This window comes from Alligator sinensis, unplaced genomic scaffold (assembly GCF_000455745.1).
Source record: "Alligator sinensis unplaced genomic scaffold, ASM45574v1 scaffold566_1, whole genome shotgun sequence".
NCBI classification, from domain to species: domain Eukaryota; kingdom Metazoa; phylum Chordata; order Crocodylia; family Alligatoridae; genus Alligator; species Alligator sinensis.
The window spans coordinates 2,612,236-2,639,768 of NW_005842017.1; the positions used below are offsets into that span (position 1 = coordinate 2,612,236).

At 43.0% G+C, this 27,533-nt stretch overlaps 1 protein-coding gene across 5 annotated transcripts in view; it reads left to right on the plus strand.

Moving 5' to 3' along the window:
* Nucleotides 1–27,533, plus strand: part of FAM126B (family with sequence similarity 126 member B) — an 88,756-nt gene that overhangs the window by 47,473 nt on the left and 13,750 nt on the right. For 4 of the 5 annotated variants that reach the window (XM_006022094.3, XM_025202187.1, XM_025202183.1 and 1 more), the window contains 7 exons: nucleotides 2,704–2,883; nucleotides 8,656–8,736; nucleotides 12,094–12,209; nucleotides 13,278–13,373; nucleotides 20,386–20,502; nucleotides 21,158–21,245; nucleotides 26,331–26,490. In XM_006022094.3, the coding sequence (XP_006022156.1) occupies nucleotides 2,704–2,883; nucleotides 8,656–8,736; nucleotides 12,094–12,209; nucleotides 13,278–13,373; nucleotides 20,386–20,502; nucleotides 21,158–21,245; nucleotides 26,331–26,490 (838 nt within the window). The remainder of the gene's footprint in view (nucleotides 1–2,703; nucleotides 2,884–8,655; nucleotides 8,737–12,093; nucleotides 12,210–13,277; nucleotides 13,374–20,385; nucleotides 20,503–21,157; nucleotides 21,246–26,330; nucleotides 26,491–27,533) is intronic. The other variant, XM_025202185.1, reaches the window with a different exon arrangement.

The window sequence follows — 27,533 nt, forward strand, 5'->3', positions numbered from 1 at the left end:
TCGTAGATATAGTTTCTATTGGTATGTTAGTGCTCTCTTCCCCCCCACCCCCTTATTCATCCCTTGCAGATTTTGCATCCCTCACCAGTATTTTTTTGTCGTCAAAGGTATCTTTTTCCTCTTCTAGCCCCTCTTCCCCTCCACCCCCAGGAAGGCTCCTGTTTCCTTAATTTAAAGAGAATTTGTAGTGGCACTTGGATCTGTGAAAGAAAATACTTTTTCCTTAACTGCTGTTTTTGGGCATCTGAAAATGTGCTAGGTAATTTTCAAGACCACAATACCAGTCTGGACAATTTTTATATTTATTATAACAGCTAATTTTGATAATATTACCTTTGGATAGTATTTACTATTTTTTAAACTAGAACAGGACTTGTTGTTTAATATTTTTGCAACCCTTTGAACATGCAAAGTCTATACAAGTACTAAGTATTATTATAAATATGCTAAAGAGAATAGCAGATATTCAACACAGAACAAAGCTATGTGTTGTTTTTTTCCATCAAAGGGAATAAAATTGACTGGCTTGTGATGTTATTAAAATCCTGCCTTAAACAGGAGAGTCTTGAAGTAGCTTCCTTGCTTTATATGGATAGAAAAATCCATGTATGGTATTCCAAAACATAAGATTCTTTTTTTGCCAGTCTTGCCCACATTGCTGCTGCTCAGATCTGTACCTCTTTTGCTTTAGCTGTTAGAAAAGAAAAGAAAAAAAAAAAAGCTTCAGTGCAACTATTAGTTGTAAACCTTGATACCCAAGATGTCTATATAAGGTCCTTTGCATAAGGATTGCCATTGCAGTGCTCATGTGAACAACTGTTGGGTTAAAAAGTGGTGTGTTTCAGCATATATAATGTCCTATATTATTAGAAACTGATTTTTTTCCCCATCTTTGTGCTGTATGTGGGAAATGGTTATTCTGTTAAGACATAAATGATGATATAAATTAATGTTGTGTTAATGTTTTGATCAGTAATAGTATCTTTGAATGCTCATAAGAGTCTGAATATATGTACATAAAATAGATATTTTGGCCATGCACATTTCTCATACGTTCAAAGTAATTAATTATAAAGACAGGAATAAGGTTCCCAGAGTCAATAAAGCCTGCAATTTTTATTTTATTTTATTTTTTTAATCCTTTCCAACAAAAAGGATCTTCCTGTCCTGAAGAAATGGAAATAACTGATAGCCTGGAATGGAATTTTTTTGTCAATAGAATGTTGACTAAAAGTCCCCCTTTTTTTACCAGACAAGTCTGGGCTCTTTTTTGACTGTACCTCCAAGTTGCTGTATGAACTTGAGATAGTCAAATAATATCTGTGCTTCAGTTCCCTCTGTTAAGTCACAGCATCACATAGGTGTTGATTACAAGATAAAGTTTTTCCATCTTTTAAAAAACTTTAAAATAAATTAAGGTTGTAGACCTTGACCTTATGAACTGACTCAGATTTTATCATGTATCTTTCCTTTGACTTCCCTGGGTTTTAGATCAGGCCTCCAGTCACATGGGCAGTAATCTTGGTTACATGCACTGAATCTAAGTATCCCCAGGAGAAATAAGCCTTGCAGTTCATAGGGTGTCACATTCATTAAAAAGATGGTTTGTTTGGTCTTAAAGTTTCCAAAACTTCATTGACATCCTAGGACAGGGTTGCTCAACCCATAGCCCTTGGGCTTGATCCAGCCGGTGGAACAGTGTCACCTAGCCCACCGTGCTCCAGCCACAGGTATAGAAATTTGGTGATGGAGGAGTAGTTGTTGCTCCCCTGCTGCCAAATTTTGAGACCCATGGTGGGCCCCACAAGCCAGATGGCATGGTCCTGTGTGCTAGATCAGGCATGGAGGGCAGTATGGAACCTGATTCCCAGCACATGGGGTTGGCTCTGTGCCACTCATCTGGTTTGTATGGCTAAAAGGTTGAGCACCACTGTTCTAGGAGAATGAATTACTTTTGCACTGAATAGATAGGATAGGGGCTATGGCAGTGTGCACTTGCTGTCCTGCCAGTGTACCTCAGTTCTTTTCCAATATATCACTCTTAGTCACATGAAGATAAGTCTTTCTTTAAGCCCATACAATTCCTGGTCTTTCCTAGGATCTGCCAACAAGGATGCTAATATATCCAGTTGTGGTTTTGCGTTGTAGATGCCTATGAGTGTATCTACCCATTCACTTTACTGTGGAGTTGACTAACTAACTCCACAGTAAAGCAGCACCATCTACATGTGTGCCAGTATTAGGGAGCAGCAAATTTAATGAACTCTGCCATAAGATAGTAGTGTTGGGAACCGTGCTATCTTAAGGTGGAGTATTTAATTCTGCCAAAACAGACATGTAGGTGGTGATGGGCTGACTGGGGCAGGAGGGTGCTAAAGTGCAAAGGCTGCCTGCTGCCTAGCTCTGCACTTGAGCACCCTAGTGCCCCAGCCAGCCCCTCCACTGGCCAATACCGCCACCCGGAGCCTGGGGCTGACCCCCCAGACTCCCTGCCAGCCCAGAACTGCTTCACACTGGTTCAAATGGCTGCGGTTCTAGGCACATGTGTAGACACTGAGCCCAGGAGCTGACTGGCGTAAACTGCACTGGAGTTTGTCATCGCCTTAATGGAATGCATAGAGGTACCTTGTATGTATTTGTACACTTTATTTCAAAAGAGAAGGCTTATGGTAACTTTAAGCTATTCTGTCCTTTTTTTGGTAGCTCCTGGAGCCTGTCTGCCACCAGCTCTTTGAACTCTATCGTAGTTCAGAAGTTCGGCTAAAGAGATTCACTTTGCAGTTTTTGCCAGAATTGATCTGGGTTTATCTGCGTCTTACTGCCAGCAGGGATAGACAGAGTAACGGTTGCATTGAAGCATTGCTTCTTGGGATTTACAATTTGGTAAGTGAGTTAACGGATGGGTGAGAAGAGCTTTTATATGCTTTTACATTACTGAGGAATAAAAATAAAATAAAGTTCAGGAATATCACAAGAACAAAATATTATTAAAAATGGTAATGTAATGACATTTTTAATTTAGAGGTAAAGCAGTTTAATGTACAGTTAGTGAAAGTATGTTTGTAGGTCTATCTTTACAAGCTTGTAAATCGGATTGACTTCCCCTGCATAGGGCTTACTGTTCTGATTAACATTGATTCCAGTTCTTCTAACTTAGTATTTTGTTGCCTTTGTATATTTTTGTTTGTAAGAAAAATGTAGTAGCTCTTGTTTTTTAAAAGTCTAACAGTTGACACTTACAGAGAGCCTTTTCTCTGTTATGCTAAATCAGGCCTGTCCAACTGGTAGCCTGTAGGCCACATGTGGCCCCTGGGCTCCTGCTTGGCCACCACTCTGGCTGTAATAGCAGCTGGGGCTTCGGGCTGAAGCACCATGCACCATGTGGGTTCATGGTGCAGTACTGGGCAGTGATACATATCTGCAATACAGTGGTGAGTGCAGTGGTCCCTGTGCAGCCTTTGGGGCATGTCGCTCTTGTTGGTCTACAGGGCAGTTGACCTCCAGCTGCTTGGAAGATGAACAGCCCTGTGCTAACTCAGTCTTTTCACGGGAGGCTTTTTCTATTGCTTTTTCTCAACATATTTTAAGGAGAAAAATAGAGACTGAAGCAGCATTCAGCCACAAGTAATGCACAGAGGGGGACTCTTCTCAATTACAGTTATAACTAAAACAAAATGTTATTCCAACTGAAGACTTATTTGGTGGTCAGTTTTAAGGGTGATTTCAGTGTCAGAAAAAAATGTTGTCACAGACATTAAATTATGTAGGTTGGGGTGGCCACCTGTGAACAGCCTGTGTGTGGCATCTGGCAAATGCTAGAAGGAGCAGGGAACACACTGGTAGATGGGGCAGGAAGTAGAGCAGCAGTTGGGCAGGGAGCGCAGGGTGGGAAGCAGTGAGTAGGACAGCGAATTTAGGCAGAAGAAGGTGATTGGAGTGGCATTTGGGGAGGGTGTGGGGCTAATTTGTGGCATGCTGAAAAGATTGGCCCCACTGATGTAGATCTTGTAAATATATATTCTTAACGTTGCACCAGTTTTTATTAGGTTATTTATTAGCAATGTTATCAGGTTAGGCCCTTTCCTATAATGAAAATTTCACCTTTTAGAGGCCTTTGATGTAGCCTGTCCTAAAATTGTCCTTTTCTAATCAATTACAAATTTTCTTTTGCCAAGATGGGTGCTTAAATATTTTTTTCTTTATATCCTTGGTAAGCATGACATGGCTCAGCTGATTTATTTTTATCTCTTCTGTTATGTTGTTATAAATACAAAATAATTTCAGTAAAATCAAGATACTGATTTTATGCTGATGTAAATTGCATCAGAGCCTGACTAGTAGCTTTTTATTTTTATCTTTTTGGTGAGAAGTAGCTCATATTTCTGTCATTGGATTCAGTTTACATGAAGATGCTTTAGCTGGTCCTTTTAGAACTCATGTAAGTGATTCACACATGCATAAGCTCAGCAGTTTAGTACTGTATTGTTAACATTTTCTGCAGACTGAAATAGGAGATGTTTTAAATGTTTGAAGCAGTCCCCATTTTTTCCACTAGTGACAGACATCAATAGATATTCACTCAGCTACACCTTAATTTCCTTCTTTGTGACATAGTAGTTTTGCTGGTATCTTTCTCATGAAAAATACCAGATACAAACGCAAAAACAATCCTGTTTACAACTTTTCTTTGGAAAAAAAAGAAAAAAAGTGCATGAGAAATTATTTAAATCCAGACAAATGACTTTACAAATGCTATCAACTTCAGTCCCCCTTCTCTCTCTTCCATAAAGCTCTATTTTTATTTAAAATAGAGTAATTAATTTCTAGTATGTTAGAAATTTCATAGTAGAATATGGAGAGAGCAGTATTTGACATTTTATATGGGGTTACTCCATAATAAATTAAAATTGCTATGCTGTAACACAAGCAAACTAGCAGTCTTTAAGCAAATAAAAACTTTAATATGAAAGCTATCTGAAAATATCATGTCAGTCTTTCACTGTCCTTGCCAGTATATTTGTTAGAAACCCTACCAGTTGCCTTGTTTTCAACTTTTTCCTTTTGATAGATTTATTAAGATATACTACCTGTTGCCAATAAATGACTCATCAGCTGTTGTACACTTATACTTTGTGGCCTTCACCTTCAGTCTTGTTCCAGTATATAATTTTTGTGCTTTATAAATGTTGTAACTGAGAAGATTTTTAATCCATTTCTGATTCCTTGAAGAATGTGTTGTTTCAAAGCATGTGTTTGTTGCTTCAGTATGGTGCCAATAGGTGCTGTACTGAGATGTTCTGTTTATGCTGCGTTTTACAACAGTGCAGTTTTGTGGCACTGGACAATAAATTAGCTGTCAGTAGAGCTTAGAGATGTGCACAATTGCCACAGTTAGGGAGGTACCTCCAGAACCAGTTACCTCTGTTTCATAGTTGGTAGGGTCAGAAGGGACTTGAGGAGATCATCTAGTCCGACCCCCTGCCATGGCAGGAGAGTCAAACGACCTTGGCCAGATGTTTGTCCAGCCTCCTTTTAAATACCCCCAGGGTAGGAGCCAGCACCACTTCTCCTGGAAGTTGGTTCCAGGTCCTAGCCGCCCTGACAGTGAAATAGCGCTTCCTAATGTCTAGCCTGAAACTAACCTCCGCTAGCTTATGTCCGTTGTTTCTTGTAACTCCTGGGATTGCTCGGGGGAACAGGGACTCTCCCAATGCCTGCTGGTCCCCCTTGACTAGTTTGTAGACTGCCACTAGATCCCCTCTCAGCCTTCTCTTGTGGAGGCTGAACAGGTTCAGGCCTCTCCTTGTAGGGCCTGTCCTGCTGGCCCCTGATCACGCGGGTGGCTCTCCTTTGGACCCTCTCCATGTTGGCCCCATCCCTCCTGAAGTGCGGCGCCCAGAACTGGACGCAGTACTCCAACTGTGGCTTGACCAGTGTCGCATAGAGGGGGAGGATCACCTCCTTGGACCTGCTTGAGATGCATCTGTGGATGCTCGACAAGGTATGGTTGGCCTTCCTGACCGTGTCCCCACACTGTCGACCCATGTTCATTGTGGCATCAATGATGACTCCAAGATCCTTTTCTGTCTCAACACTGGTGAGAAGGGAGTTCCCCAACCTGTAGGTGTGCTGCTGGTTCTTCCTCCCCAGGTGCATTACCCTGCATTTGTCAGTGTTGAACCCCATCCTGTTCTCATCGACCCACCCCTGTAACCTGTCTAGGTCCACTTGCAGCCTGTTCCTTCCTACTAGCGTCCCCACTTCACCCCACATCACCACCCTCTGGGTGCGGCTCTCCAGCCAGTTAGTGACCCATCTGACCGTGTAGGCATCAACACCACTCTCTCCTAGTTTCTTGTGGAGAATGGGGCAAGGGACCGTGTCGAAGGCCTTCGTGAAGTCCAGAAAGACTATATCCACTATGACACCTGCATCCAAGGACTTGGTGACTTGGTCATAGAAGGCCACCAGGTTGGTTTGACAAGACCTGCCCCTAATGAACCCATGCTGGTTGCCCCTGAGCATAACCTCCCCTGCTGGCCCTTCCTGGACATGTGCCAGAATAATTCTTTCAAAAAGCTTCCCCAGGACTGAGGTAAGACTCATGGGCCTATAGTTTCCTGGATCCTCCTTCCTCCCTTTTTTGAAGATGGGGACCACATTGGCCCGTTTTCAGTCCTCTGGCACATCGCCCAAGTGCCATGAGTGCTTGTAGAGCTGTGCCAGAGGTCCCGCAATGACCCCTGTTAGTTCCTTCAGCACTCTGGGGTGGAGATCATCAGGACCTGCAGATTTAAATACATCTAGTCCCTCCAGAAGTTCCCTGACAAGGTCCTCATTAGGCCTGGGTGTACCATGCACAGGGCCCTCGGGGGCGGGGCGGGGGCGGCCAGTGAGAGAGATATCCGGGTCCATCCTCAGAAATACGGAGGCAAAGAAATTGTTGAATATGTCAGCTTTACCATCAGGTGAGAGAACCAGATTTCCTAGTGTGTCCTGCAGAGGCCCCACATTACTTGGCACCTTCCTTTGCCCCCCCCTATGTATTTGAAAAAAGACTTCTTGTTGTCCTTGATCTGGGTTGCTAGTCCCAGCTCCGTTTCTGCCTTAGCCTTCCTGACCGTCCCCCTACATTCCCGAGCTACTGAGGTATAGCCCTCTCTTGTGATGGCCCCTCCCTTCCAACAGGTGTACACCTCCTTTTTTGTTTGGAGATGTTCCTGGATGCTTTTGGTGTGCCATGGGGGCCTTTGTGCCCTCCTGCCCCCTTTGATTCGTGTATGGATTACTTCCCTTTGAGCTTGGAGGATCGTCTCCTTAAGGAGCAACCACTGCTCTTGGACGCTCAACTCCTTCCAGCTCTGGGACCTCAGTGCTTCCCCCACTAGTTTTCTTACCTCATTAAAGTCTGCCCTCCTGAAGTTTAGGGCTGCTGCCTTGCTGGAGGTTTTCACCACCTTGTGCTGGATAGTGAATTCCAGCAGACGATGATCGCTATCGCCTAGGTGGTCAAGCACCCGCAGACCCTGTACCAGGTCATCTCCCGTGGCTAGGACCAAATCTAACAAGGCGTCTCCCCTGGTGGGGCTGTGTACCTCCTGGGTTAGATGGAGGTCCTGTATGTCAGTTAAGAACCTGTGTGAGCGGTCAGACCTGGCTGTCTGCTCCTCCCAGCAGATGTCTGGCAAGTTTAGGTCACCCATGACAACCACATCCTTGGACCTAACTATCTCCATGAGCTGACTTAAGAATTCCTGGTCTTGATCTTCTCCTTGGTTGGGTGGTCTGTAGTAGACCCCCACTGTTAAGTCCCTTTCTCCCTGACCCCCTTGTACTCTAACCCAGAGCTCTTCCGTTTGCTTCTCCTCTGACCCAGTGATGCACTTTGTGGATGTGTGTTGCTCCTTGACAGAGCGCCACACCCCCACCCTTCTTACCTGTCCTACCTTTCCTGTAGAGCCTGTAGCCCTTTATATTCACTGCCCAGTCATGCATTAGGTCCCACCACGTTTCGGTAAGCCCTACTATGTCTGGATTGGTGCTGACTAGCAGGAGGACTAGTTCTTCCTGCTTGTTCCCCATGCTGCAGGCATTAGTATAGAGGCATTTGAGGCCTCCTCAGGATGAATGGACCACCCCCCTAATCCCAGTGGTACCCAGGCCCATGTCACTTACCTGATTACCTGTTTCTCTTGTCATCGGTTTAGGCTGGGCTGCGTGTGCAGGTGATGCGTGGCTTGCTTGTCTGAGGCTTCCTCCACCCACATCATCCCCTTCCCCCAACGAGCCTAGTTTTAAAGCCCGCCGGAGGAGATCCGCCAGCCTAAAAGAGAAAACACGCTGTTGCTGGGCATAATTTGGAATGTCTCATTATACCACTCCTTACCTGTACTTGGGTAGTGTAGATACACTCAAAAGGAGGAAATGTTCCATTGTAAACTGGTTTAGATATGGGTTTTTCAAAGCAACCTGCAGTAGTGGAGTCATTTCTGTTGACTTTTTTTTTTTTTTTTTTTTTGTGTCAAGTATAAAAATTTGTAAGTAAATTACTTTGCAAGGAAAAAGGTCTTACTTTATTATTTGTTTTAACTGTCTTTGCCATAAAGTCCATAGAAGATTCCAAATCCTGTTTCCTTATGTCTTTCACTACTTCAGGAAATTGCTGATAAAGATGGGAACAATAAAGTTTTATCATTCACCATTCCTTCGTTATCCAAGCCTTCAGTATACCACGAGGTAAGAATGCAGCCATGGTAAGTTAAAACTGGATTCAGTAAGGCAGGGGTTAGCTACCTACCCCTGTTGCTAAATCTAGTTTACAAAGAGATTGGATCCGGACTGCATTTTACTAAGGGCACGTCAATTTCCCAGTTGTTTGATTTTGGTTCATGTTTTGCTAAAAGCATGCCAGTTGCTTCTAGCTGCTTTAGCCAGCTGCTACAGCCCAGGTGGAGGGTTGCTCTTCTTCACTGCAGCCTCTGTTCGCTGTTACTGGAGTGGAATGCTGGCCTAGGGCACTGGCTGGGTTACAAGCTGTGGCTTGCATTTGCAAAAGGTTGCAGACTGTGTAATAAGGAATGAAAACTGGGTCCAGTCAATGTCAGAGATAAATACCCTGCGTATATCTTCAATGAATGTTCAAAGCTATAATGTTTTTGAAACAGTGTAACTTAATCTAAATGTAATGGAAGAAGGTGAAGATAGATAGATGAGCATGAAGGGAAGTTTAATTTCTACTGTTTTTTGTTTTGATATGGCTGATTCTGTTGAATCTTTAGATTTTTCTGGTGATTTTTCAGGTTTAAACCCATTTTTCACACGTCTAATTGGAATACATTTTTACATGCTATTCTTCTTTAAAAATCCTTCCCCCTCTCACTGCATGTCACTTTGTTCCTAGAATGGATGGTGACACTAAGTCACATTTTGGGGAAATATGGAGCTCAGCAAATGAAATTATTTCTGCAGTTGATGGGCCCTGGGTTATTAATGGGAAATTTAGGGTTGGGAAAGAGGGAGTTGAAAAACTGGTCCCATACTGTGGTTTATGAGATTCTGCATTATGGTGAATTGTAGTGCAGAGTGTGAGTTCACTAGCTGTTTAATAGTAAGTTGCTTAGAAACTAGCCTTAAGGAAGGGTTTTGAACTCCTTTTATGTGAAATGTCTTACAAAAATATTGGTGAAATCCTGGCTTCGCTGAAGTTGATGGCAAAGCTCCCATTGATCTAAATAGGGTCAGTGTTTTCCCCAAGAGGTTCTTGTTAACAGGTTCTTCCTTGAGATTGGAGCTAGACTCAGGCATTTTCAAGTGCATAGTTAACTGCAAAAACATAATGCCATAGTAAGTTAATTATTTCTTTCAGGTTTTCTTTGGGTAAAAATGGGCATAGTTCCCTTATTTAGAACTCATTCCATCTTTACATTTTTAGAATTGCTAATATTCAAAGTAGTCACTGATATTACACACTTATTTGTAAAATTGTGGGTGTGGAAGGTAAGCAGAGCAATATGACTTCACTAGACTTCTTACTGTAAATGTTAGAACTCAATTTTTACCAAGATAGCCATGAAGAACTTGTCATCTCAACATAATTCGTAGCAGATATGTATTCACATCACAAAACCCCCAGAAAATTGACATAGATTTGATTCTTGAAAAAGAAATCCTTGGTTAAAATAAAAGGTCTTGCAGGTCAGTACTGAGGTGCCATATTGAATATGGAACTGTTTAAGGCAGTTCTCAGACTTCATCATAACACAGACCCTTTCTACTACAGCAGGCAAAATATGGCTCACAGGCCGAATCTGGCCCGCCAGGCCATTCTGTCCAGCCTGTGGAGCCCCCCAAAAAATTTAGAAAATTTAATATTGATCTGTCCCTGGCTGCCTGTCAAAGATGACAGGAGCTAGGGGCAGTAGGACCTAGGGGAAGCCAGTGGCAGAACTAAACAGCTGTAACAGTAAGTCCGGCCCAGCCCTGCCCCCATTACCCTGAGCCCCAGCCAGAAGCTTCTGCCTAGCAGGGGCTTTTGGGGGCTGGCTTTTGGCCTGTCTCCCTGCATCGAGGGGAATACAGATAAGGAGGAGGGAGGCAGGAGAGGACTGTGGCTGATTGCCCCAGTCCTCAGGGCTGGCTGGGCCGGCTCTTGTGATCCCGGCACTGCAACTGGGAACCACATAGTGCTGGCCAGTGGGTGGGCGAGTGCGAGGAAACGGCTGCAGTAGGTGGGGGGAAGGGGCAGCAAGCGGGCATGCGGAATGCAGCGACAGCTGGGGGGGAGCGTGGGGTCCACACTGGTGCACCAAAGCCAGCGCCAGCGGGGCCCAGAGTGGGGCGGCAAGAGCATGAGCCCAGGCTCCCAGGGGCTTTACAGAGCCAGGCTGGCTCCCTCCTCTTCCTGCTTGAACAGCATAGCCCAGCTTCATAGAGCTCCTGACAGCCCAGGCCCTGCACTCCTGCTGTCACTGCTCTTCATGGCCCCCCACTCACCCCCCCTGCCTTCTGTGCTCTGGCATCATGTGTTTCCCAGCTGCAGTGCAGGAGCAGTGGGGGGAGGGGGGGCAGCAGTGGCAGATAGGGGCAAGTGGGAGCACAGGGTCCATGCTAGTGCCCTGGGGCCGGGAGTGCAGACCCCAGGCTTGCAGGAGTGCTGGCAGGGGCTGTGCCTGCCATGGAAGGGCCGTGAGCAAACCCCCTCCCCTCCACAACCCCTCAGCCATCCTCCCCAAACACTCACAGCCTCCCCAAAAACCCATACCCATCCACACCTGCACACCTATCTACCCCCCCACAAATTCCACATACACACATACCCTCTCCCACACCCTACATACCCACAAACTTATACTCACCCTCCCACTCGCACCCTCCCACAATATACAAGAGTAAGACTTCATTTTAAGCTATTATACTATCACCTCTATGTACACTACACAAATCAGGACAAAAATATTTTTTTAAATGAAATTAATGAATGTTGTAGTACCTGTTTGATTTTTAGAATATAATTTGGTATTTTTCCGGTTCAGAAATGGCAAACCCCCTTGCCAAAAGAAATAATTCTGGGGGGCAAGCGGAGGGCCGTCTGATTGCAAAGGTCAGGGGTTTCGAGGCAGGACTTCTGGTCCCAAGATGGCAACCAGGGGGTGGGGTACCTGTCAAGGGCCGGGGCTATCCATGTGGCCCTCGATGGCTTGCCAAAACTCAATAAGCAGCTCTGTCCAAAATAATTGCCTGCTCCTGTACTCTACAGGATGTTTTTGTGAGCCACCTTCCAATTGTCACCAGGGGACTGCCAAGGTTAGCCAGTTTTTCACAGGCCACCAAAAGTGGTTGTTTTGAATAACTAGTTGTGTAGGAAAACTTGTTTGAAACATTGCCCCACTGTCTCTGGCTGGTCCCATTTATATGTGCAACAAAGTTACCTTCATATCCAACAAATCGATGTCCTTCCCCCTGCCCTGTCAAGTTAAGTTTTCCAGGCAGAATAGAAGGTCTGGACAGATCATAACTTTTGGATGAGGCTGTTTTGTAATTCCGTGCATGGAGCTAAGAATTCAGCTCTTAATTTCTTAACTTCTTACCCCTTAGCCCTCCACTATTGGATCCATGGCTTTGACTGAGGGAGCTCTATGTCAGCATGACCTGATCAGGGTGGTTTATAGTGATCTTCATCCACAGAGAGAAACCTTCACTGCGCAAAACAGGCAAGTAGACAAGCCAGAAATATTTGATAAGTTTTTCAGCAGAGCTAGGCATTAAGGGTGAGTGCGATGCTTCTTTTTTCTTTTTGTAATTCTAGAGAAATATGGAAAGGAGAAATAAATTCTAGGTATTCCAGTTTGCTAGGTCTATGTGGTGTTCACACTGTATAGTGAGGCCCTTTTTCTAAACTCTAGAATCTGTTAATCTGACCAGTGTAGATGCAAATAATTTCTGCATTATGTCCATGTTCCTAAATCCTGTCTTTTGGGCCATTTACAATACTGAACATTTGACAGACCAATACTAAGATAAAATAACTTTACAGGAAGGCAAACTTTTTCCATACCTTGGCTATTTTCACTTTATTCTTAATTAAAAGGAAGCAGAGAACTTACATATTTACTAACAAATTGACCGTGAACAATGTTGCGGGGGGGAGGGGCAGGGACAGAGTACTGCCACCCACCACCCTGTGCTGCTGCTGCCTCCCAGGAGCAAGAGTCCGGGGGGGGGGAAGCTTGCATGTGGCAGCTGCTGTGACCTACTGCCTCGTGCTGTTACCACTCATCCGGCCGCACACCCCCCCCCATGCTTCATGTCCTGTCCCGCATCCCTCCCTCCCTCCCCTGGCCCATGCCACTGCCATCTCCCGGGGGGGTGGGGCTTGAATGCAGCCTGACGCAGAGTGGAGGCAGTGCGGGACAGCGGGTGGTGGTGACAGCATGCAAGCTTCCCTGTACTGCTCCAGAGAGGAGGCGCCAGCATGGGGTGGTGGGTGGCAGCACTCTGTGCCTGCCTGCCTGCCCTGTCCATCATTCTTAATGCAGCAGTGGCTGGAGCCATGCTCTGCCGGGAGCCACGCCCACTCCCAAGAGCATTATGGACAGACACACAGACAGATGGATTAAGCCCTAATATATATAGTTCATTTCTTTGGGCGTGCGTGTGCTGTATTTCTGGTGATGACACCTTGCTCTGTGAGAAACCATAAACAAGACTTAAGATTTTCTGGTGGAGTATTAGAATCTCAGTTTACATAATTAATTTGCCATGTTCTGATCTCTTTTCAGATTTGAGGTACTGAGCTTCCTTATGTTGTGCTATAACTCTGCTATTGTCTACATGCCTGCCTCCTCCTATCAGTCACTTTGCAGGATGGGCTCCAGGTGAGAGACTAGCACTTGAAATAGCTGAAAGAGAAATGCTTCTTGAGATCATTCTGCCCACTTGATGGATGTAACTTTCAACTGAGTCTTTGAACTTAATTGGAAACTTCTGTGTATATACACCAATGGATAGTATTTCTAGTGTTTGTTTTAGTTTTAGGTCCTGGAACATTAAGTAATAGGAAAAACTAATCCTATTGTGGCTTTCACAAGTAAATTCCATGAATGCAAAAATTCTGGCTAAATATACCCCTATTTACTCTGCTTCCATGCATTAGTCCAGCTTTCTTTGAATTGATTTAGATTGATTTGCAAAGCATTATGTAGTCTGATAGTTCATTTCTTAGTAACAGCCCACTTACTAGAGAAACTGTCAAAATTTATCATACTGTATACTAATCTTTATGTGACCTCTTCCTTGAATAGTATTTAAGGCAGCTTACTGGCATTGATTCCTTCTTTTTGTTCTAAAAATTTTGAATATTCTGATACCCTCATGTCTTTTCCTGTGTACCAGTTATTATTCAGCCACCGTCTATTTTTTTTTCTTTATAATTTATATTTTCAGTGCCAGTATTTGGCATTTTTATACGTCTTTTCAGTTTTAGCAGTGTACTTCTATATGTCTGTGACAATCATTGCAAGCCATACAGATATAGTTTTTCTGCAATACAACATCAGAATTTTTCTATCTGTATATATTCCACAGTGCATGTATGTAGTGTGCAAGACTTCCTATTTTGTTCATTTCTTGTATTGTTCCAAGTTTTGTTCCCAAGTCTTGTGGGGCCAAATTCAGTCCTGTTATACTTATTACCTTTACTTGAGGTACTCTTGGGTTGAATTTGGCCAACATATCCAGCAGGGGATTGAATTAGATGACCTGTGGTCCCTTGCAGCCCTTCTTTCCTATGAGCTGAACTTCCTTCCGTACACTTTCACTCAAACTGGGTTCTACTCAATATGCAGCTCTTCACGTGTGAGGAGAGCCTTCCAAACTCCTATTCAGCAACTGCAACCGGTTTCTCCTTCCCCCATCCCCAAAGAAGCCCAAAAACAAACTATCAAAAAACCTGGCTTCTGTATTGTGACTACAGTTGAGCTAAAAATTTATGTATACATGTCAAGGTATGTACGTGCCTAAATGAGTAGTAACAGCATTTGTCTTATTGTTACCTTTACTTTAACTAGGTCTTTACCAGTCTCCTGCTTGAACAGTTCTTACCTTTTTTTATCACAGAACATAATTTAGACTTGAGGCAAGAATTGCCTTTTGTTCTGCAAAGAACCCAGTGCAGTTCTGAAAAGTGTAAAGCTAATTGCTATAAAAATACTGCTTACACCTGTGGTGCGTTTTTTGGGGTTTTTTTCTCAGTGCTGTAACTAGTTCAGAAATGGTACTTGAAATGATCATTTTGAATCGATAGTTGAGTGGTTCTAAAAGAGATTATAACCAGAGATCCTGGTTTTCCCTGATTTTAAAAATTGCAAATTCTCTGATTTTTTTAAAACCCCCAAAATCCATGATTAATATTTAAAGGCCCCTCCACAGTTCCCCTGGCTCTGCTGGTGCCCCTCACTCCCCCAGCCCTGCCAGAGGGGACTCCAGGGACCTGGGTCCGCAGCAGGCAGCGGCTGTTGCAGCAGAGCCTGGCTCCCTGACTCCCCTCCCCCCCGCTGTCTGCCCACTGGGCTTGGGTGGGGGGAAGCGGCTCCCTGCTGCAGCGTGCACTCCTGGGGGGGGCTGGGGGACCCGTGCCCCCTACATCTGTTCATGGGGCAGGGGCTGTGTGCTGCCTGCTGTGGGCTCCCACCCTGCTGCCCTTTCCCGGGGCCTCCACAGTCTGGTGTGTGAGACCTGTCACTGCAGGGAACAGTGGGGAACAGCTTGCCTGCTGCAAGCTCCATTCTGTCCTGGTGAAGCATCCCCTCCTTGTACAGTTGCAGCGTTGGTGTGGGGTTGTGCATAGGAGATGCCAGCAGCAGCAGCAGCAGGCAGTCTTCCTGCATGGCTCCACTGTTCCTTGCAGCACCATGTTGCACACGATGGGCTGCAGAGGTCCCAGAGAGGGCAGCAGCACAGGGAACTTGATCCTGAAGTAGGCAGTATGCAGCCTCCGTCCCATGTACAGATCTGGGGGGCACAGGTCCCTCCTGCCTCCCTGGGAGTGCACACAGCAGCGGGAAGCCTGTCCCACCCCCTCACCCCCTGGACCAGCTGCCTGCGGCCCCATCCTGCTTCCTGCCAGGGCCCTGCGCTCATATATTGTGGCCCTGAGCCTCAAGCACTGCCTGGCTGGGCAGCAGCCCCAGCCCCAGTTTTAGCCCTACTCAACTCCCTCCCTCCCTGTGGGGGGCCTCAATCCCCATCCTACCCCAAAAGTTACCTGCAGTAGCTGCTGCCCAGGCTGCCTGGGGCCATGTGCATGTACATGCACATAGTGCACCCTGCCTCACTGCCCTCCTCCCATTCTCTGCCAGCCTGCAGAGGGCTCATTGCAAAACTGCAAAATCTGCAGGTTTCTCCAGTAAAATGAGAAATCTGTGTTTGCCTCTGGTAAAAGGTAAAATCCGTGGCTTACTCCATTTTTCCGTAGGAAACGGAAAACCCAGATCCCTGATTATAACACTGCACTTAATGCACCACACCCAAGTTGGGTTCCTTTTCATTATCAACTATTTCCTGCCCTACAGGTAACTTTGATTCTTTCTTATGGTTCTTTTTTTGACTGTGTAAGTCTGGCTGTGCTTCATCGTTCTTTATGCTTTTTGAAAGGTTTAATGAAAACGAGGTAAATCCATGTCTGTTCTTTAATTTTGTATACCAGTGCAAGTAATGTATACTAATAGTCAAGCATGCTTTTCTATTTAGAAGTCCTTTAAAGTGTTCATACTAAATTCTAAAATTAAGGTACGTTAATTTAAATAATGGAAAGGTAGTTTTTGAATGTCATTGTGTAAAGTTGGGGTAATATAGCTGTTTGTGCAATAAAAGATCACCCACAACTTCTAATCTTAAAGAGCAAATTGCTTTCTAGACTAAAAAAGAAACATTGTCAGTTTCTTTCCAACAAGGCAGGGAAGAAGAAATATAATGATAGTTTAGAAGAAATGCAACCACTGCATTTTTTGTGTGTGTGTGCCTATAAATGAAACAATCAACGTTTTCTTGTCTTCATTTTCCCTTCTGTATTTTGTTTCACCTATGGGGAAGACGCAACACTGTAGGCTATATATAAGGACCTTCTAAGAACACAGTGGAAGTGCTATTGCACGGTGGCTCTTTTGATTATTGCAGTTGTTCTCCCCTGGCTGTAGATTGGTGGAGGGGTGTCATCACTAGCTCCTGATTGACCAGGATGTGAAAGCTACAGTTTTACATGTGGTGCAGTTTTTGCCTCCTGGCTGGTCGTCAGCAGGGTGGCTGGGGCCCCTCAGTCAATTGGCAGCAGGAGGCACAAACTGTGCCATATTTAAAACCACTTTTTTGCCTTCCTGTCAATTGGGAGCAAGCAGCACTGGGGGGGAGGGGCGGGAGGGTGAACAGGGGAAACTATGATTACAGGAGCTGCCACACAGCGTATTTCTGCCACAATTTTTTGGTAGGTCCCTACCTATTTATTTGCTGGATTACGTATTGTTTCTTTAAAGGATTAGCACGTTTACTTAAATATAATAAATTAAATCATCCATCTGTTTTACCTAAGTGAATGTTAAACAGTCTCAAAACCAAAACAATAATAAAAATAACTAAACTAAACCCTGATTAAAACTGGTTCTATCAGGTTTAAATATAGTACAGTACATGCACATTGCTAACAAGACCATGTTTTCAAAATTCTGGAGAAATTTATAAGCCTAGTAGCATACCCTGGTTGCAAGTCGACTACCCATGGCAGACCAAAGGCATACGTGCTTTGTTCTCTGGTGCTGTTTTTCTTTTTTTATGATATTTCTGAAATCTTTGCGGTAGATTTCCAGTTTTCACCTGGGTACAGAACTTTGCAAACAGCAGTAGTTCTGCTGTCTACTGTTGGTAAGATGCTGTTCCTTTACAGTATTCTCTTTTAGGAAGTAACTTTCTTTGGAGAGACATACTTAGCAAGCATGGACCTTGTATCTAAGCACAAGCTGTGCTGTCAAGTATAAATATGCTTGTGTGTTCTTATGTAGCTCTCCTTAAACTTCTGAGAACCATTTTGAAACCTTTTTATTCCATCCATCTCAGTGTACTGAGTAGTGATGCATTTTTTTGCATAGTTTCTTTTTTCCTTTGGAAAAGATGCTGGATCAATAAATCTGGAAATCAAAATGTCATAGTTCTTCATAGACTAATTATCTAGAACCTTATGGTTCGTGCCTCAAATGTGGCGCTCCTGACCTGGTATGGCACTCGCGCATGATGAGGGTAGTTAGATTTTGGGCAGTCAGTGCTTGCTTTCAATCAAGACAAGGTTGCTACTAGTTCTAGCTGTGTTCACCATTTTTTGTCATGTTTCCGTGTCCAACTTATTTCACAGAAGCCAATAAGCACACATCAGATAATGAAAGGTTTTGGCATTTGTTTGGATTGGACCTAGCAAACTAAATATTAAATGCTTTTAGATTTTTGTGAGAGGTGTCTCTTAATTAAGACTTTCTTAGTTAAATTAATTCCCTCATTTCTTTAAAAGACTAAGAAAAGTCATGCATGTGATCATTTTTTGGCAAGTGGTTGCTATTTGCCATATTTCCTGGAAGAGGCATGATGTTCTGCTAGCTAAAGGAATTATTTTTGTAGATAACTGGTGCACTCAATCTTCTATATAATCGTATATATATTAGTGACTCTCAGCCAGAGTGCCGTGGCACCTTGGGGTGCCATGAAGTTCTTTTGAGGGTGCTACTTAATATTAGCAGCTAGGTATGCAAATACCTATGCATGATTCACAAGATAAACACAGAGATTTCAAATAGGATCTCAAAATATTTTTACTTTTTGTGTGTTTCTTCTGAGTTCTGTGCAACAGAAGAATTGCTCTATTTTTCTATAATGGAAAAAAAGTGAAAACTTAGAGCTGGTGTTTTCTGAGGCATGCGTTCAGTCCAGTGGGGTTCCTTGAGTTTGTTGAGGTTGAGAGAGACTGGTCAATATCATCAATGCTTCTTTTTTAGATTAGGTCAAGTTCACATAATCCTTTTCTTAGTTCTGCCTAAAACTCTCGTCTTTCCACATCCCTTTTTTATTTTTTTTTAAACTTGCTGTAAAATTTGAGCTCTTGAATAATTGAGATATAAAAAAAGAGTTGGTATGTTCATTATCAAATTCTAGGCTCCACTGTGTCTACTGCTTCTAAGGGCTAATGCTTGTTACGTTAATTGTTTGCCTAAGAAGTACTGACTATGAGTATAAAAGTAAATATGCATTAGTGGCTGTGTGCAACTTCCATGCTATCTAGAATTTAGATTTCAAAATTGTAAGTAAAAGTGACTGAATGGTAGGTACAGTGTGCTTGCTATTGTGCAGTATATGGGGAAAATTAAGTCCCTGCTCCAAGAAGTTGGCAATAAAAAGAAAATTGTAAGCGTTATTATTTTTCCCCTGGTTTTATTTTTTAATTAAATGTTCACCTATTAATATTCTATTATTGCGTATCACCAGGGATCCTGGTTTTCGCTGGTAAAAAAATTACAAATTCTCTGAATAAACCCCCCCAAATCTGCAATTAAAATGAAATACCACTATGGATGGATGGATAGATAAATTGAACACAATTTTGTATTGATATACTTACAATTTTAAAGCAATTTAGAAGTTTGCCAGTGCCTCAGTTACTATAATAACATAAATTCTAAAAACCTGTAAATTCTAGTATTTGATTTTGGGCTTTTTCTCATGGAAAATCAGAGCTCCCCCTGCCCTGCCAGCTCACAGGATGTAGGTCCAGGCCCCTCACTCCCAAACCACAGCCCCCAAGCTCTGCTGGTGCCCCTCACTTGCCTCCTGGCCCTTCTGGTTCCTGGCTCTGCCGGAGGGGGCCCCTAGCTGCCAGGACTTTGGGGCCAGGGACTTGGGTCTGTAGCCACCTGCTCCCCACAGCAGCATCTGAGCCTTGGCTGCCACCCTCAGGAGGTGGCAGCTGTTGCAGCATAGCAGAGCACAGAGCCCAGCTCCATCCCCAATGGCAAGCAGCACAGCTGCAGCAGAGCCTGTGGGGAGGGTGGGTGTGGGCTTGGGCAGGGGCCAGCTCCCCACTGCTGTGCATACTCCCGGAGAGGTGTAAGGCGGGGGACACATTCCACCCAAATCTATATGTGGGGCAGGTATGGGCTGCCCTCTGTGGGCTCAGGCACCCTGCCCTGCTGCCCTCCTCTGGGTCCTCTACAGGGCAGAGCAGGGCTGGACAGGGAAGCTCCTGGCTGCTGTGAGCTCTGCATTGCCCTGGTGATGCAACCCTGTCTACCCCACAGCAGCAAGGGGCACAACCCCATGCTACTGCCCCTGCTGCTGCTAGGTGGACAGAGGATGCCTTGCCAGGGTGATGCAGGGCTCGCAGTGGCAAAGAGCTTTCCCACCTGGCCCCATTTTGCCCTGCCATACTGGGTCCTACCCACTGGGCTGCAGGGCGGGGAGTCTGAACCTGCAGTAGGAAGCCTGCCCCTGCCCAGTGCACAGATTTGCAGAGCATGGATCCTCCTGTCTCCTCTGGGAGTGTGTGCAGTGGCGGGGAGCTGCCTGTGGCTGCGGCCCTGTCCTGCTCCCTGCCAGAGCCCTGAGGGTCCCAAGTTGGTGATTTTATGCAAACTGATGTGAGTACTGGCTGTGTGGAGATGATTGTTGCAGCTATGGGCAAAGTTTCAGGCCTTTGTTTGGGGGTGCTGTTTTTATAATCTGAAGAGTTGACATGAGAATAAACGACAAGGAATGTTTAGTAGGGGTTTTTGAGGGTTTTTTTGCTTTTTACATAATTAGGGTTTACATGAGCCCCTCTCATTTGAAGACTCAGTTTTGATTTTTGTTACATTTTGCCAGGCTTTGTGTGAGCGGATTTCCAAGGCAACATGAAAAACGGTGGAAAGAACCTTGTGGCAGAGTGGTACTAGATCCTGAATTCATGGTGCAGCTGCTTACAGGTGTCTATTATGCCATGTAAGTAGGTGGGGCTTGGAAGTGGAAGAGATGGCTGATTTCTACCTTATTAAAATACCTGGTTTTCCCTCTGTTTTTATGCATAAAAGCACAAACTAAGCCTCGCCTTGCATTTGATTTATTTCATTGGTGAGCAGATATTTTGGGGGGATGCCTTTGTCATCTATAAGCCTATTTATTAGTCACCAGCATTGAGTGCTGAAGCATTGAGTTCTTTTGTTTTCATCTTCCTCAGATATGTCACTTCTACAGCATATCTTCTTTCTGTCAGTGTAATAACTTCAAACTTTAAGATAACCAAGTTCTCTTGAACAACAGCATGACTTGCAATTACTGAGTTTGGCATTTAGCCATTTCTGATTGAAATCCAATCGTAGCAAATTAAAATTAACCTTTTTAAGTATTGATCTCCTTTTCTTGATTGTGAGACTAATTATGATAATGTCTGAGTGGCTCAAAAATGGGAGAAAATGGTTAGGTATAATATTGAGGCTAATAACAGGTCCTCTGCTTATTGTTTTATACTAAGAGAAATGAGATGGGAGAGTAGGATGAGAAGAATATGATGTTAATGTATATTCTATGTAGATAAAAAGGAGAAGGGCTTGGAAAGTACTGAACAATAGAAGTCCCTTGTTCTGTGTTTGTTTTTTAGATATAATGGACAGTGGGATCTTGGCCAGGAGGTGTTGGATGATATAATTTACAGAGCTCAACTTGAACTTTTCTCTCAGCCACTGCTGGTAAGAAAGAGGCCACTGAAATAACTTTTATTTAAGTAATATATACGTACACACCCCTGTAATTGTATATCTATTGTGTGTAATATATATAAAAAATGTAATGTGCTTATAAAATGGATTTTTCCTAAAAGGTTTATTTAGAAGTTACAGTTATTTACTACATTCCAACCAGTATTTGTGGTAGGATGCTTGATATCTTTAACAGCTATTCATATAATACTCCTTTGCTTAAGTTAAAATTGCCTTTTTGCTGTCATGCTCTCCTGACCTGCAGCAGTGCTGGCAGTGTGAGTAAAAGTGAGTAGAGCTGAACTTCCTAAGTCATTTTACCTACAGATCTAACTACAGATTTACAATAACTGAATCAGATGGTCTGAATCCATTCTATTCTGTAGCTGGTTTTCTAGATAAGGCACTTTTTTCTAGGAACATAATTTGTTTGTTTGTTTTTAATTTCCACTGCAAGTCTTGGACATAAAAGAAGAAAGACAAAGGCAAGAAAGATAGGTGAAAGGAGAAGGATGTATGTGACTGGAGGGGAAGAAGAAACCTCGTAAAGGGAGAGGAAGAATGGTCATTTTTAGGAGGACGGGGGGAAAGGATTGAAACAGGAAAAATATCAGTCAGAGTGGAATGCTGTTGTTGTCATCTTGCCAATTATTGGTCTAGAGTTAATGTAGGAAGTAGGTTTTTGGGGTGTTCCCTGAGCTAATGCACAATAAATTTGTTTGATTTACTCTAAAAGAAATGCTTGTTACTTAAAGTACAACCCTTTTATTAAGAGAAGAATTAAGTAGGAACTTCTTTCTTTTGGCAATCCAGAGATGAATTCCTCACATCTCAGTAAATTTGTTAGTGTGATGAATTGATTTTGTTTAGAACATTTAGCTGGATGCCTTTTGTGAGTTAAGTATTTTTAAATGCATCTTACCTGGTGAATTCTTACAACACTGATTTCCTTTAGGAAATGACTCGTACCATTAGACTGGAATTTTTTAATGAAATATTGAACCCGAGGAAGTGAAAATTTGCAACAATATGAAGCACATAGGTGGATCTATTTTTTAATTTAATAGAGTAATAGTTATTGAAAAGGAAATATTAGCTCCTGGTTGTAAATCATTGTACACTCTTAAAATAAAGATGCAGATTTAACAAACGGTTGGCTTCCTGCCCCCTGCCCCTTTCTCTCAGAAGATAACTCCTTTTGAGTATAAAACTGATTGTTACAACCTTGTCTTAACCATTCCACACTCCTTGCCTACTCCAATGATTTTCTGACCTCCAGACATATGTCCCTCTCTGAAATTATTAAATTACACTTCAGGACACTCCTCCTTTTCCTTTCAAAAAGCATTTAGATTCTTCAAAAAGGATGGTTTAGTTCTACATAGGATGGATTGGATGTCCCTATCCCTGCTACATATTGAAGCAGTTGTCCCCTTTGACTCTATAACTAGCAGTGTCTTGTCATCCAGTTGTTTTCTGTTTGTTGTTTTTTTTTCCAGGAGCCACATGCAATCTAGTAGAAAGATAAAATCATGCTTAAAAAATAACATTTAAAGCAATTGCTAGCATTAAATCAAGTACTTGCTATGTGGTTTCACACATGATTTTCATCATGAATCCCCTGATTTTTTAAAAGGAGGAAAGCCACAAGCAAATATTATTTTTAGACATCTGTATTAGGGCATTTGTATAGTTGACCATCAGTTGTCATTAATGTGAAAAATATTACAACCCACCATATTTTTAGTTCTCCTTGGAGAACTTTGGCTACACAGTAGATTAGTGCTTCCTTTTACACAGGTTTCTGTGTTTGTATACTCTTCCAAACAGAAAAAAAGTTGCTGAAATTGTAGCATCATTAAGATAAGAAATAACTCAAGGGTAGAAGTTCTGTTCTGGGCCAGCCATCTTCAGCACTTCTCAAACACTGCACATTGGGGCAGGGATAGGGGGAAGATAGAAAGATAGAAATCATGCAAGAAAATCTAAGTTTCTAAACAAATGTGATATGGCAGTTTCACAGCAGAGAAAACCCTGAGGGCTTCTGTAGTGGGTGGTTAATTGAAAAGACGCAGTATTCTTGTCCAGCTTCTCTGGATTAAAGAGTTGACCCAGTGCCACTGTGGTGATGAATGTGCTCCTTTATCTGTGCAACTTTGCCAGAGTCTGTACTCCTGATGCTTCTGAAGACTAGACTTTTCTGGCCTGCAGCCTGTTCTGCTTTTTCACTTGTGCTGTGTTAACCAGAGCTTGCAACTTAAAACGTTACTACCTCCCTGATGTATTTTGAGACCTTTTAGTGCTCACTGGCCTTGATGGGCCTAATATGATAGCATGATAACAAGGCAGTTGGACAAGACAGATGAGAAGCATCATCATTTAAAATTATATGTTTTGTTTCTGGGAAGGCTTGTGAGTGCTGCATGGTGTTTCCTTAGTATGCCTTTGTTTTTCTGGTGGACTAGATTTATTTTCTTCCAGGATTTCTCTTCTTCAACACAGGTTTTTAATATGTGTGGTTGAAGATGCCTCCAGTCTTCCACAATTACAGGGTTCCATAATTTCTACCCCTGTTCTTTCAGAGAGGCTCCCTGGATATTAGTCTTTATTTTCAGTATTAAATGTGCTCTCTGTAGACAGCACTGTACCTAGGCTCCTGGTGTCCCTGGGCAAACTTTTAGTATCAGACCCCCCCCTTTGCTAGAGATAATGTTGATGATGATAATAAAAATTACCATTTTCAGGTCCCTTTTCTGTCTGGGCCCTGAGTGACCACCTGGTGCGCTCATGCCTGTATCCAGCCCTGTGTGTAGAACTGAGTATTTGAGGGTTTTTAATATAAGCAGGCTGAGGTTGAATGCAAGAGCTGCAGCAAAGGGAGGCCTGTAAGCATGTTTGTTTGAATATCTCACAAATGGGTGGATGAAGCTGGGAGCATTGCTGAACTAAAGGAAGCTAAATGAAATGCATTGAGGGAGGAGCAGAGTCTTATGAAGAGTGTTCAAGGTGGTGCTAAGAATATCCGAAAACTCAAAAGACGTCAAATGGAAAACCAGAGATTTGAAAATAGAGGGGTTCCGCTTCTTTCCACATGTGCCTGACTTGGGCAGTTCTACAGCATACATTAGGGTCTTTATTTCAGCACTATGAACATCAGAGGATAATGCCCTTTTATCTTGTTGACCTTTATTTTATTTGAACTAACCGGGGTATTCTTACCACATTTTCCGATTTTAACTTATTGTACTAAGGTTTACTTGTCTTTGGCCTGAGTAACCAAATAGTCTGTGTGAATACAGACCATGTCTGTATCTGTCTAGCACATCCTACTTAAAGCAGACTTCAGCCTTTAACATACTTGTGTCTCTGCATCTGCAATTTTTGTTAAATCATTGATTTAATGTTATGGATTTTATTGGCAGGGAAAGCTTGTCCCACCCACTGTAGCATCTGTTGCTATGAAGGATGTGTTTCTGGGTATGGATAAACATACTTTAGCTGTTTTAACGAGGAAGGGGAGCTGCTGCTTGTGAACATGCTTCAGCTCTTATGCTGTAATTGTAACATTTGTGTGATACTGTAGTAATGCAAGTATTGAAACAGGCTACCTAGAGAGGTTATAGAATCTGCATCATCCTTGGCAGGTTTTTTTTTTTGAGCAGGTTAGGCAAATGCTTATCTAGGATGGTGTAGATAGATGGAGAGGAGGGGTGTGGGAGGAATGATCCTGCCTTGATTAGGGGATTGAATTGGAACAGAGGTTGGCAGTTTATAGCCTGCAGGCCACATCCAGTCTGCAAAGGTCTGATATAGCCCCAGTAGGCAGCAGGCAGCTGTGACATGCTGTCCATTCCCCGCTGTATCCCTTCTAGCTGCCCTCTGGTGCTTGCCCTTACCGTTGTCAGAGAATGTGTTTGTTCAATACACTCCTTGGAGTGTATTGTACAAGTTCAAAACATGTTTTATATTACTGTTAATGCTGCAAAGGTCCATTACAGGGGTGCTCAACATTTGGCCCTGTGGGCTGGTTAAGGGGTGGGTCTGGTCTGTGGGTGGATCCCACACTGGGTTACCACCCTGGCCCCACACCCAATCTAGTCTGCAGGGTCATGCTGTCCACCCACAGGGCTCCCCAGGTCTGAAAATTTGGCAGTAGAGAAGTGGCAGTTAATGTTGCCACCAGTCTCTCATTGCCAAATGTTTGGAGCCATGGGGGAGCCCTGCAGGTTGGCTAGCATGGCTCCATGGGCCAAGTGGGTTGAGCATCCCTGCTTAAGAAGATGAAGGCAGGTTCAGTTTTCATCACTTATTGTGAAAGTTGCAAACCAGATTGCAATTATGACTTCTCTATTACTGGTGGTGTTGCATGTGCCACAGAGCATACCGATTTGAATCTGTGTGTGTTGGGGGGTGGTGGTGGAATTGGTTCATATCCTAAACTGAATTAGCAGGTGACTGTTAATCAGCCATCTTTCTATTTTTTTTTTTTTTTTTAAACTGGAATTTTCATCTGGAAGTATCTAATGCCTATTTTATAAATGTTTTTCTGTTTATAAAGTTTTTTAATTCTCAAAACTGGAAAATTAAATAAAGATTTTACAATAAGTGAAAATGATAAAGGAAACTTTATCTTAATGATTTGAAGCACCTTGCTAGTCAGACTTGTGCTAAAACCTTGTAGGAATTTTTTTTCTCAAAAGAAAGGGGTAGCAGAAGACTGAAAATTTAATCACAGCACCTTTATGAAACTAGCATATTTTCATTTGTTGTCAGGCATAGTACTTCCACTGTTTCCGTCAACATGGATTGTGACGCATTTCTTTGAGGGTGATATAAAATGATAATGGGGAGCCTCAAGCCTTCTTTAAAACACCAGATTTCTGTTGAGTCCAACATTTTGTTTTCAAAGGATGAGCCTTGAAGTTCTTGCCACATTTGGCAAGAATACATCACACTGCCATGCAACAGTCTTTACTGTCTCCCCTACCCAATCTTTTAATTTGGCACAAAATCTGGCATCACTCTTTAGTACAATAAAGGATGATAAATTTGTATAGCCTTTTACTGTTATTTTAGGTTGCAAATGCCATGAAGAACTCATTGCCCTTTGATGCCCCGGATGCATCGCAGGAAGGCCAGAAGGTGCTGAAAGTGGAGGTCACTCCCACAGTACCGAGAATCTCTCGGACTGCCATTACAACAGCTTCAATCCGTCGCCATCGCTGGAGGAGAGAAGGTGAGCTATCTCTCTGCACAGTGAATTGTGCAGCATACTGTTTTCATCCCCGTTGTTTATGACCTGGCTTCTAGTTTGAATGTTGGCGAAACAGTTTTATTTAATTATTTAAAAAAAGTGTAGTGCTTTACATCTTCAGAGCACTGCATGGATGTGAACTTTAAATATATTTATAGATAGGACTCTAGGAGGTAGGTAAGTAAAACAAGAAACTGGGAGAAGTTTAGTAACTTTTCTGTGTTGCATAGCATAGCAGTGGAATTAGTATTTAGGAGTTTTTTGCTACCCCTCCCACACTCGGCCTACTAACTATATTGCCTCATATCAGTAATTAGAGCAAGTAGTAATACTGGCCTGACTCTTTCAAAGGTACTGAGCATCCCCTGTTCCCACTGAAGTCCAGTGGAGATCTAGTTGAGTGATTTTAAGTAAGATCATTTCCTATTAGTGTGTGAAGGAACATGCCATAAATTATGTAGAGCTAGTTAAGGAATTTTATTTATTTATTTTGGTGGATAACTAGGTACCTAAGAATAATACTTAATTATTCAAGGAGAAAAAATAGATATGGTGGTAATATTAACTTTAATATATGAGTAAGCATCTTTAGTATGTGGCAAAATTTTGTTTTTGAAGCCTGTCAGGGTTACAAAGCTTTGTGTACTTTCATGTGTAAGACATTTAACTAAAAAGGCTGCATAAATGGCTCTACCTTAAATGGTAGAAATTACTTAAAAATAAACTGCAAAAGAGGAATAGGAGTTTGAAAACAAAGACTAGGCTTTCCTCTGTAATCCATTACAGCTCAAATAGTGAGGTGATTTATAATCTCTTGTCTTCTAGTCAGGTCAGGCTGTCCAGGCCAAAGAGCAGGTGTTACCATTTTGCAGATTGTTAGTCACGTCTGTTCTTATTGCAGTGTCATTCTATTCATCTACCAGTCTATCAGTACAGTATAGCTCATCTGTCCCTTTCTATGGGTGTACACACAACTGTAACTGTGTGTGGATAGTGTATGTTTGTTCCATGTCCGTGTAAACCTT